This window comes from Temnothorax curvispinosus, unplaced genomic scaffold (genome assembly GCF_003070985.1).
Source record: "Temnothorax curvispinosus isolate PA1 unplaced genomic scaffold, ASM307098v1 QBEX01012753.1, whole genome shotgun sequence".
Classification (NCBI taxonomy): domain Eukaryota; kingdom Metazoa; phylum Arthropoda; class Insecta; order Hymenoptera; family Formicidae; genus Temnothorax; species Temnothorax curvispinosus.
The window spans coordinates 1-12044 of NW_020222533.1; the positions used below are offsets into that span (position 1 = coordinate 1).

The window sequence follows — 12044 nt, forward strand, 5'->3', positions numbered from 1 at the left end:
AAGGTTGAAGCGTTGATCTTATATGGAAATATACCCAGAATACGGCACAACATGAAACAGGGATACATCAGGGATTGAAAGTCCTTGGCGTGGAATAGTCGGCATCCTTTTTCTTTTTGTTTGCCTTTTGGTTTTCCTTGGAAATTCGATGATAAATTGAACATGCTTATAATTTATAAGTTCAACAACTTATAAATTATTATTCACGTTATTGACACCGTGATATTAAATAATATAAATATGATTGCGACAGATTTTTTTTCAATCAGTGATAGTTTTTGCGTACTATATCTGTCTTTCCACGTGCAAAAATAATTAATATGGACTCGATGTACACCCGGCGAATTTAAGTTTAACACTGCGCATAATTGTCATCTTGGCATATAATATACAATGACACGAAACACAGGATACTTTGTTAGGCGTGATGTAACCATGGCGTTCTTCGATCGGCAACTGCCATCTCTGTATAAAAAAATTATATATAATTGTTGTGACAGATGACTCATCAAATCATGCATACACATGGAACCGGCAGTATTCTGCGTATGTCACTCTCAATCAGTGGATTGCTAGAAATGCTAGTATAGCTTTCAAAGATTCAATTAGGATAATGATGACATATTTCTTTATTACTATACCTATTTTTTTCTAAAGTTATGCTTATATTTTGCACAAAATATTTGACATCACATAACTTTTGAATTAATATTCCTAATTATTATAAATATATATATATAAGATATATATAAAATAATATTTTTTATATTTTTAATATTAAAAATTATGATTATATTAATGCATTCTAGAGCACAATAAATTCTTACGACGCACCTGATTGTCGATGATTTTCTGCAACATTATAGAGAACAACTACAAAATTACAGTACTGACAGAACCATTATACAGAATATACATTTACACAAGAAATGCGAAAATGAGTAACTACATATTATATCCAATGTCTGATTATATACATATAGGGAAATGCAGGAAAGAATAATATTTGTTTGTTGATAATGTAGTTATTTTTTTATCTTTTTTTGAAATAAATTGTATTTCTAATATTAATTTCTAATATTAATATCGATTACTTTATCTTGGAAAATAAGATTTATCTTGGAAAATGATTTAACTTGTTAAGTGCATCGGTGTTAGGATAAAATTGGTAATGCCATTTTCGAATTTTTTAAATTGTCATTTATTCTCTTGAAACAGGCCTTAATATATAAACACATGTTACAATTTTTTATGACAGCAAATTCCATTTGTGCAACGCATAAATTTATATCTTATTATATCTTAAACAGTGCATTTGAACAAATATAATATTGAAATTTTATTTATGTAATATGACTATTATACATGCGCGAAGCGCGCGCGCGCGCGTATGTTTGTGCGTGTGTGCATGTATTAAACCTTAAGTATTTATAAGTATTTATTTTTAATATTTAAAAATGTTTTTTACATTTTATTTATCTACTTTAATTGGATTGTGTAACATTGATTGCTATCTTTCTATCGCAGGAATGCGATGCGTTTAAGAATTGCATTAAGATCAATAAGTACGTAGTGATGTTACCTACTATCTGAAAGCAAAATCAAACTAATGAATTCACATTTATTTAATAAAGGCATATGGGTCAATTACTCACCGCAACAAGAAGCGTCGCGTCCACAGTAAGACCCTTCGCAGAGAATGTACTTTTGCTATGCAGCATTTGCAAGGAAAATAGCTGCAACTGCAACATCCAATCGCAAAATATTTGAATACAGAATTGAGAACGTGATTATATATGTATTTAACACGTTAAACACTGTTTTAACACATGAAATATGCTTATAAAAAGTATACGAATTAGATTACACTTTTCATTACCTCGTCTTTGATTTGCTTATTGTCGGTGCAGTTCAGCACATCGTGTACAGTCGTGATAATTTCTGAGGCCTGATTCTTACCGGTCTCACAGGCCCATACTATCAATATCATCTTTGTGATAAAAATTGTCAAGTTTGCGACGAAGTACGCATAATAGAACTGCTTTTCCATAAGGATTATTAACACACCCTCTTTCCACTGCAGTACATAGTAATACATGTTAAATGTGATCTCGATAAAAGCCATAATTATGGTAGATAAGAGCTGCAAGCTGAAGATTATATTCAGCATCTGCACTGCATTGTTGACTATTAGATGCTGCTTCTTCAAAGCTCTGAGTTCCATCAGCAGGAATGGATTTCTCTGCTCGTGATAGATCGGTTTGACGAGATGTGTCTCATCGTTCACGATAAGTTTTTGCAAATCTATCAAATTGTCATTTATTCTCTTGAAACAGGCCTTTAATATACAGACACAATTTATATATAACATATCCATTTGAAATATCATTAAATTGATGTAAATTACGTAAAACCTTAACAAGACATTGAGACTCATTCTAGTATAATATACAATCGAGATCCCAATTAAATAAAAGAAACCAATAATATCCTTCGAGTGAATTAACCGAGATAGCTTTCGATACGATTCCAAGGGCAGCGTCGACGAGATGTCCAATACGGTTTGAAGCAAACGCATTCGTGGGCCACTCAAAATGTACGAGACAACTGCTATGAAATTGCCGAGCGTGTAGTAACTACTACGCTCGAGATTTCTGGGTACGTTTCTCATGTTGATACTTCCAGAAATGTTCATCTGATACAGCATAACCAGCCAGCAAATACAACAAACGCAGGTAATGATGGTCCACAGACTGAAAAGCGGTTTGTAGATCTCTAAGGTCGAAGTGTTGATCTTGTACGGAAATATTCCAAGAATACGGCAGAAAATGAAGCAGGGATGCATCAAAGATTGAAAGTCCGTAGCGTGAAACAATCGCCATCGTTTCCGTATTTTACTCTTGGCTTGTCTTTGGAATTTCGACAAGGGGCTGAACATCATCTTTCGATTATTATGGAGAATCACTCTCTCTCTCTCTCTCTCAATCTAACATAAGTCGTTAATTATACAGTTTAAAAATTAATTCCGTTATCAATGCACTTTAGTGAATGTGATCTGCGAGTGCTTCTTTTTTAAGTACATAAACTTTAAATTTATCTTTCTGCAACGAATGCGCTATGTACTCCTCATTGCCGATTTACACCTGGCGAGTTTAAGCTTAAAACTGCGAATTGCTACATTGAATAATGGGATAAAAGACTCAGAGTTATTTGTTAGTTGTGAAGTAACCATGACGTTCTCCGATTGTCATTTGTCACCCTTTGAGCGCAATGTATATATCACTATATCACTATATAATGCAATAATATATAATTATTGTGACATATCAACAATATGTCAACTCTTGTATGCATACACAAAAGAAGGAGTTCACACTTTACATTTATATACGCAGATCAGTAATTCGTAAAAATACATTAATAACAATTCTAATAATGATTAAATTCCATTTAATCATTGTGCACATTCCATTCTCCATATTCTATACGGTACAAATATTATACATAGAGAATTTTTGCAGGATGTTTTTTGTATTACAATTCGATACTTAAAATTTGTAACTTTTTATATATTTTATCATAATTTTTAATGTAAAAATATTCATTGACACTTTTATCTCGATTAAAATACATTGTGATCAATATTTATTTTATGAACTTTATGCAGTTTATTGTAATTATAAGTTATTCTTGTAAGTTTACTAAAATAACAAATTAAATTTAATTCTTCTTTTATATTGTAAAGTATTACTAAATTGCATTCCTTGTGGTTTGAGAAATGACATCCATCTAGAAAGCATATATGCTCTTAACAAATGTAATATTAATAAATTGAAATTAGAATGCAAGGACAGTGCTATTATATCGATTAGGATTAATCCAACTACTTATCTAGATTAAAACTAATCGACGTACTCTCTTTAGTGAAAATTTTAACATGTAGTAATCTATAGACTATATGTGCAAGATAGCTGATCTTTTTTATTTCAGTAGCAACAAAAGAACGCGATGGCAAAAGGTAAAAATGTTATAACGATAATTCACACACACACATCAATCACATTATATTTCAATGAAATTTCATTTAATCATTGTTAATAAATAGAGCTTAAAATACAAAGAAATATTTAACAAACTGTTCTTAAATTAATTTTTTAATTATAAAACAAATTTTAAATAAACAGAATAATAAATTTCTTTCGCCAGTATATAGAATAACAATTAAAGTAATTTAAATCGACTGGCAATTATATAAATTTTAAATAAGTTTTCTTTTTTATTACTGAAAAAGATAAAAGTAAAATAAATCTGAATTAATCTAACAATAAGTACTAGATAGGATTAATTACACATACAAAAATATCTTTAATAAATTATAAACTTAAGTTGTCACATTAGTAAGACATTAAGACATATGATGTCATTGCATTAATCGCTAAATTAATTGCATTTATCGTTAAATTTCCACTAATCGCCAAGGGCATTGATGAAACAAAAACATATATATATATATACATTGTGTACGTACATGTATAATACATATACGTACACAAAAAATACTAAAAAGTACTAAAAAGAACTAAAAAGAATATGTTTAATATTTAAAAATATTTTTTTTTATTTATTTATATATTTTCTTTTAATTACATTGTTTATGCAACAGTATTTGCTATCTTTTTCACTTCAAATCTGCTCAGCAACTAAGAATTGTATCAAAATCAATAGATACGTAGTAATGTTACCCACTATCTAAAATAAAAATCATATAAGTAATATACAATATATAAAACAAATAATCGTTCACTCACCGCAACGAGAAGCGTTGAATCTATTGTAAGACCTTTGGCGGAAAATGTATTATCGCGATGTAATACTTGCAAGGAAAACAGCTGCAACTGGAAAACATCAGATTATAAAATAGTTGTGTAAATATAGAACTAGGCAATGATTACTAAATTAAATTTAATCTATAAAAATTTTCATTAACACAGAGACTAAGAGATTATCACAAAAATGTGCAAATAAAATGTTCTTTTTTATTTACCTCGTCTTTGATTTGCTTATCAATAGTGCTGTTAAGTATTTCGTGAATGGTAGTACCGATCCTCGTGGCTTGATCTTTGCCTGTATCACAAGCCCATCCAATCAACACTATTTTTATACTATAATATATTATAGATAATACCAATGCTGTATCGTATAATTCAGGATTTAGATTGCTCAGTAATGTGCCAACTTTCCAATGCAGTATATAGAAATACAGTAGAAAAGTGATTTCGGCAAAAGTCATAACTATAGTTGTGAGGATCTGTAGACTGAAAATCATGTTCAATATTTGCACGGTGTCGCTAACTACCAAATGATGTTTTTTCAAAGCTTTAAGTTCCAGCAGCAGGAATGGATTCTGATTTCTGTGCTCGTGATAAATGTGCCTCACAAGTTGTGGCTCATCGTTCACCACGAGCTCCCTCAATTTCGATAGATTATCGTTGATTTCCTTAAAACAGGCCTTTAATATACAAACACAATTCATATATAGCATATCCATCTGAAACGCCAGCAGAGTAATGTACGGTACAAAAGCCTTATGCCAAGTATCGAAATCCAACGTGGAGTAATAGAATATCGCGTGCGTGACTAGAAAGGAGAAACCGACGATATCCTTAGTGTGAATCAGTCTAGAAAGTTTTTGATACGAATTAAGTGGTAGTTTCGAAGAGACATTCATTATGGTCTGGAGCAAGTGCATTCGAGGACCGCTCAAAATGTATGTAACGATCGCAATAAAGCTACTGAGTATGTAAAAGCAGTTGCGTTCGAGAGTCTTAGGTACACCTTTGAATCTGATCGTTCCGGCAATGTCAATCTCATAGAGCACTATTAACTCGTAAATGCAGAGAATACAGAGAATGGCGGTTGATAGAATGTAACGCTGTTTGGAAGTCTCGAAGGTCGAGCCGTTGATTTTGTACGGAAATATTCCGAGGACACTGCAGAAGGTGAAGCACGGATACATCAACGATTGAAAGTCCGTAGCGTGGAACAGCTGCCACTTCTTCCATATTTTATATTTGGCATGTCCTTGAAATTTTGTTGATGAACTGGACATTATCAGCGAAATATGAATACGACGATTTATACCATAGATCACACTGTCCAGAAATAATAGACCATTATACTTTAGTGCAAGTTTTTGGAGTGTAGCCTTTAAGTTCTGTTTAACAAATGCATCAACTGACATAAGACTTTTCGTTGATCTACACTCAGAGAGTTTCAGTTTAAAACTGCGAAGAGCTCCTGCGTTAAAACATTGGCATTATTTGTTGGTAATAAGTAACCATGGTGCTCTTCGATCGACAATTATTACGTTTTCTTTATAATGGTACAAGCAATTAACATAATGTCTTTTAAGGCGAACGTGTATAAATCATATTAAGTGAGTTATAACTGTTACGATAACAATCAAATAAATAGAAAATATGTTAGCGCATTACGGTCATGACTCACTTAATATCACGTTTGTCTTAAAAGACATTCTCTATAATATTTATAATTTATTGTGATAAATATCTTCACATGACGTCGTCAGTGGTCGAACTGGTAAAGACGTGAGTCCCGGATACTAGGTCCAGGTTCGAATCCTGGTTGGTGTTATATTTTTCGCAACATATTCTCTAAAGATGCGTATTAATACTAGTGTTATTAAATTGATTATCAATTTAATTATGCGATTGTAGCTTCAACTTCAGACTGCGTTTCTAGATAGACAGTAGACCGCGTGTGATTTGCGAAGCGAAAAATGTTTATAAATTTACGCGAAAAATATTATTAGGTACAACAAATCCAGCTTGACCGTACATTGGCACATTTTCTAAAAACTTGTTAGTCATTTTAATAAATTTGCAATTAGAAATTTATTATTAGCAATTATTAAAATTAAGAAAATAATATTAAGAAGGCATACAAATAAAACAGGTAATGTTATATATATTGTATATATAAAAACATTGTAGTTATAGCCATTAACATTATGTGGTTATACTCTACTACAATATTCTAGTAAAAGAGATAATAGTTTTACTACTAAATAAAATAGATATTTACTCATTCCATATTATACATTCTTTTATTTCACTGAATTATTTCTGTAACATTTGTGGCGATTTCTTTAGCGCAAAAATGTTTCATGTTTAAAAATTGTATCAAGATTAATAAATATGTGCTGATGTTACCCACCATCTAAAAAGAAAATCAAGAAGATTAATTAATTTTTTTTAATACTTATAAACATATGATCGATAACTTACCGCAGTGAGAAGACTTGCGTCTACAGTAAGACCCATCGCGGAGAATATATTTTTGCGATGAAGAATTTGCAAGGAAAACAATTGCAACTGCAACGTCAGATCGTAAATTATTTAATAACAGAATTGCAAGATATAAATTTAGATAAATTTAGATTTATGTATAAAACTTGCATTAGCATACACATTTAAAAATTGTACAAATTAAATTACATATTTTATTACCTCGCTTTTGATTTCATTATCGCCGGTGCTGTTAAACGCGTCGTGAACAGTGGTGCCGATCTGCAAAGCCTGATTCTTGGTGGATTCACAGGCCCATACTATCATCATTATTTTTGTAAAGTGATACGTTATGAATATTATCATCATCATTTCATAGATATCATCGTCTAACATGATTACGGATATGTCCTTTAGCCAATACACTATACGAAAATAGAGTTGAAAAGTGATTTCGATGAAAGTTAGAATTATGGTAACGAGCAGTTGCAAACTGAAAATCATATTCATCCTCTGCACTGCGTCACTAATCATTCGATGCTGCTTTTCCAAGGCCTTTAGTTTAATTAACAAGACTGGACTTCTTTGTTTGTAGTGCATCCGATCGAGATGATACACCTCATCATTTATCATGTGGTCCCGTATATGCTCCAGATTATCATTTATTTGCTTGAAACAAGCTTTTAGTACACAAACACAATTCATATACATCATATCCATGTGAAATACTACCAGGACAACGTATGCTACGAAAAGCTTGAGTATAATGTGGATATTTGTCGTGAAATATATCGATATTTGTATAACTAGAAATAAGGAACCTAAGGTATCCTTGGCGTGGATTAGTCTGGATAGCTTCTGGTATGACTCCGGAGGCAATTTCCAAGAGATTTCCATTATGGATTGGAGCAAACGCATTCGTGGACCACTTAAAATGTACGTGACGACCGCTGCAAAACCACTGAGTATGTAATAGCAATTACGCTCGAGAGTCCTGGGTACACCCGTCGACTTCGGGATTCCACAAATGTCCATCATATAGAGACTGCTCAGTAAGCCAATAAAACAAACACACATAACGACGGTCGAAATAATGTAACGTGGTTTCGAAATTCCGAAGGCCGAAGCATTGATCTTATACGGGAATATTCCAAGGATGTAGCAAAAGGTAAATGAGGGATACATCAACGATTCGAAATCCGTGGCGTGGAACAATCTTTTCCACATTTTGGCATTGGCTCCTTTTTGTAATTTCGACAACAAGCTGAACATAATTAATGGAGATGAGTCGTTGAAAAAGCCTAATAATTATCAATTATTTCAGATGCACTTTATCACCAAAAAAAATATAATTGAGATAGCTTTATTCATGGTATGGCTTTGTTTTTTTATAACAAGTATGTATATTAGCATAAACTCTTCAGTGTCGATCTATTCGTACCGAATTTAAATTTAAAACTGCGAGAGTGTCAAATGCTAAAGACTCAAAAGGTCACTTATTGTTAGTCATGAAGTAACCATGGCGTTCTTCGATCGACATTTGTCACCATTAGGACGCAGAACATAAAGAAATTATGTGTATTATTATGGCACATGAATCATGCGTGCGTAATGAAGTATGAAACATAGACTGCATACTATCCACGGGTGTCTTAAGGATCCATTAGTAATAATCAATCATTTTTAAACTCTACATTTTTATTGTATATGCATGATATAAAGTTCAGTTTGTACACACTTATATGAATATACATATTTTTACAGCGTTAAAACATGGGAGTATCTCAATTTAATAATATAATAATAATTAATAATACATTTATTACGTAATAATAACAATAATTTAATAGTATATTTATTTTAATAATTAATATTTTAAAATTAAATTATCTGTGTGACATTATTTACTATATTTCCATTGCAAGTATGTGAGGTAATTAAGAATTGTATTAAGATCAGTAGATACGTAGTTATGTTACTCACTATCTAAAATCGGAATTATGAAAGTATACAATACGCATATAATTAATTAAAAATCAAGTAATTGCTTATGCACTTACTGCAGTGAGAAGAGTAGCATCCACAATGAGACCTTTCGCGGCAAACGCATTTTCGCAGTCCAGTATTTGCAAGGAAAACAGCTGCAACTGCAAAACATAAGATTATATAATTTAGTTTGAAAAAATTCAAGATAATAAAACCATTATTAACTTTAAATTTTACATATAAAACGTTACATTAATGAACGAAATATCTTTACACAAACATGGATATAAAATTTTATTTTTTTAATTACCTCGTCTTTGATTTGTTCATCTGAAGAATTATTAAGCAAATTGTGAACGGTCATGCCGATCTTCATGGCCTGGTCTTTACCGGTCTCACAGGCCCATACTATCAACGTTATTTTTACAGCGTAATACGTTATAGTCATTATTGAAAACAGATCGTGAATCAGATCGCCCAGATCGTTCATTATCATGCCAGTTTTCCAATGTACTATGTAGAAGTACAGTTGAAAAGTAAGCTCGGCAAAAGTCATAATTATAGTAGCCAGGAGCTGCAAACTGAAAATCATGTTTAGCATTTGTACTGCGTCGCTGATCGTCAGATGCTGCTTCTTTAAAGCTTTGAGTTCCATTAACAGGGATGGATTTTTATGCTTATGATAGATCCGCCACAAAAGATGAGGCTCATCGTTTACGACGAGCTCCCGCAGATTTATCAGATTGTCGTCGATTCTCTTGAAACAGGTCTTTAATATGCAAACCAAATTCATATATAACATATCCATTTGAAACACCAGCACAAAAATATACGGTACAAGAAATTTGTACCAGCTATCAAAATTTAAGTTAGAATAATAATACACCGTTATCGTAACTAGAAAGAAGAAACTTAAAATGTCCTTGGTGTGGATCAGTCTAGATAGTTTTTGATATGAATTGAGGGGCAGTTTTGAAGAGACATTTATTATGGTTTGAAGCAAATGCATTCGAGTACCGCTCGAAATATATGTAACAATCACGATAAAAATACCGAGTACGTGAAAGCAGTTACTCTCGAGAGTCTTAGGCATGTCTCTGAATTTTATTGCTCCAGCAATATTAATCATATAGAGCACTACTAGTTCGTAAATACAGAAGACACAAAGAACGACGGTCGGCAGAATGTAGCGCTGTTTTGAAGTTTCGATGATCGAAGCGTTAATCCTATACGGAAATGTTCCGAGAACGTTGCAGAAGACGAAGCAGGGATACATTAACGATTGAAAGTCCGTAGCGTAAAAGAGCTGCCATTTTTTCCACATTTTGCACTTGGCGCGTCTTTGGAACTTCAGTGGCGGATTAATCAATTTATTAATAAGGCAACATATGTATATGCATATAACATTCTACTACATTATATTGTTGAAAAATTATTAATCGCACTTTAGCATTAACATGAACTTCAGTACGAGAACTTTTTCTGAGTATAGCAATAGGTTTCTAATTAATTTGTTTAAAATGAAATGGATTTCGTCGATCTACACCCGACGAGTTTCAGTTTAAAACTGCAAACTAATGCTTCATCTGCATCATAACACTTAACAAGTCAGTTGTTGGTCGCAAAGTAACCATGGTGCTCTTCGATCGACAATTATTTATTTATTATGTCTCGTAGGTATATACAATTAAAAGCTTATATATACACATATTTTTGTAACGTTAAAACATGAACAATATTTTACTTAATAATATAATAATAATAATTAATAATATATTTATTGCGTAATAATAATAATTCAATAATATATTAATTTAATTAATTAATATTTTTGTAATTAAATTATTTGTGTGCCATTATCTACTATTTTTCCATTGCAAGTATGTGAGGTAATTAAGAATTGTATTAAGATCAGCAGATATGTAGTTATGTTACCCACTATCTAAAATCAGAATTATGAAAGTAAACAATACGCATATAATTAATTAAGAATCAAGTAATTGCTCACTTACTGCGGTGAGAAGAGTAGCATCCACAATGAGACCTTTTGCGGAGAATGCATTTTCGCGGTGCAGTACTTGCAAGGAAAACATCTGCAACTGCAATACGTAAGATTATGACATTATTAAATAAGTTGTAAAACTTTATTAACGCTGCTAGATTTTATGTATAAAAAGGTGTAATAACAAATAGAAAATCTTCACACACAAACAAACAGAAATAACATTTTATTATTTTAATTACTTCGTCTCTGATTTGGTCATCTGAAGTATTGTTCAGCAGATCATGAACGGTGATGCTGATCTTCATGGCCTGGTCTTTACCGGTCTCACAGGCCCATACGATCAACATTATTTTTATAGAATAATATGTCATAGACACCATCAAATACACATCATAAAGCGAGTCACTCAGATTACTCATTAACATGCCAATTTTCCAATGCATAATGAAGAAGTACAGTTGGAAGGTGAGCTCGGCAAAAGTCATAATTATAGTAGCCAGAAGCTGCAAACTGAAAATCATGTTTAGCATTTGTACTGCGTCGCTGACCGCCAGATGCTGCTTCTTTAAAGCCTTGAGCTCCATTAGTAGGAATGGATTTCTATGCTCGTGATAGATTCGCCTCAGGAGGTGCGGCTCATCGTTCACCACGAGCTCTCGCAGATCTTTCAAATTGTCGTCGATTTTTTTGAAACAGGCCTTTAACCCTTCGCCCGTAAACTGGGTCATAAATGGCACAAGCCGAAA

At 32.2% G+C, this 12044-nt stretch overlaps 5 protein-coding genes across 5 annotated transcripts; all 5 read right to left on the reverse strand.

The window, feature by feature from the left end:
* Positions 1 to 1484: 1484 nt before the first annotated feature.
* Positions 1485 to 2938, reverse strand: LOC112462802 (putative gustatory receptor 28b). Its single transcript, XM_025028832.1, has 3 exons — positions 1880 to 2938; positions 1656 to 1742; positions 1485 to 1589 (listed from the first exon to the last, which is right to left on the reverse strand). Exons 1-3 carry the CDS (start codon positions 2936 to 2938, stop codon positions 1485 to 1487), a joined length of 1251 nt encoding a protein of 416 aa, XP_024884600.1.
* A 1739-nt stretch (positions 2939 to 4677) lies between these two features.
* LOC112462801 (putative gustatory receptor 28a) lies at positions 4678 to 6244 on the reverse strand. Its single transcript, XM_025028830.1, has 3 exons — positions 5045 to 6244; positions 4809 to 4895; positions 4678 to 4749 (listed from the first exon to the last, which is right to left on the reverse strand). The coding sequence occupies exons 1-3, from the start codon at positions 6239 to 6241 to the stop codon at positions 4684 to 4686; spliced, it is 1350 nt and encodes a 449-aa protein (XP_024884598.1). The 5' UTR covers positions 6242 to 6244; the 3' UTR covers positions 4678 to 4683.
* Positions 6245 to 7131: 887 nt separating this feature from the next.
* Positions 7132 to 8579, reverse strand: LOC112462798 (gustatory receptor 23a-like). The gene is made up of 3 exons (XM_025028827.1): positions 7530 to 8579; positions 7308 to 7394; positions 7132 to 7239 (listed from the first exon to the last, which is right to left on the reverse strand). The coding sequence occupies exons 1-3, from the start codon at positions 8577 to 8579 to the stop codon at positions 7132 to 7134; spliced, it is 1245 nt and encodes a 414-aa protein (XP_024884595.1).
* A 609-nt stretch (positions 8580 to 9188) lies between these two features.
* Positions 9189 to 10927, reverse strand: LOC112462799. The gene is made up of 4 exons (XM_025028828.1): positions 10892 to 10927; positions 9604 to 10701; positions 9368 to 9454; positions 9189 to 9293 (listed from the first exon to the last, which is right to left on the reverse strand). Exons 1-4 carry the CDS (start codon positions 10925 to 10927, stop codon positions 9189 to 9191), a joined length of 1326 nt encoding a protein of 441 aa, XP_024884596.1.
* A 203-nt stretch (positions 10928 to 11130) lies between these two features.
* On the reverse strand, positions 11131 to 12026 carry LOC112462800 (putative gustatory receptor 28b). The gene is made up of 3 exons (XM_025028829.1): positions 11538 to 12026; positions 11306 to 11392; positions 11131 to 11235 (listed from the first exon to the last, which is right to left on the reverse strand). The coding sequence occupies exons 1-3, from the start codon at positions 12024 to 12026 to the stop codon at positions 11131 to 11133; spliced, it is 681 nt and encodes a 226-aa protein (XP_024884597.1).
* Positions 12027 to 12044: the final 18 nt, after the last annotated feature.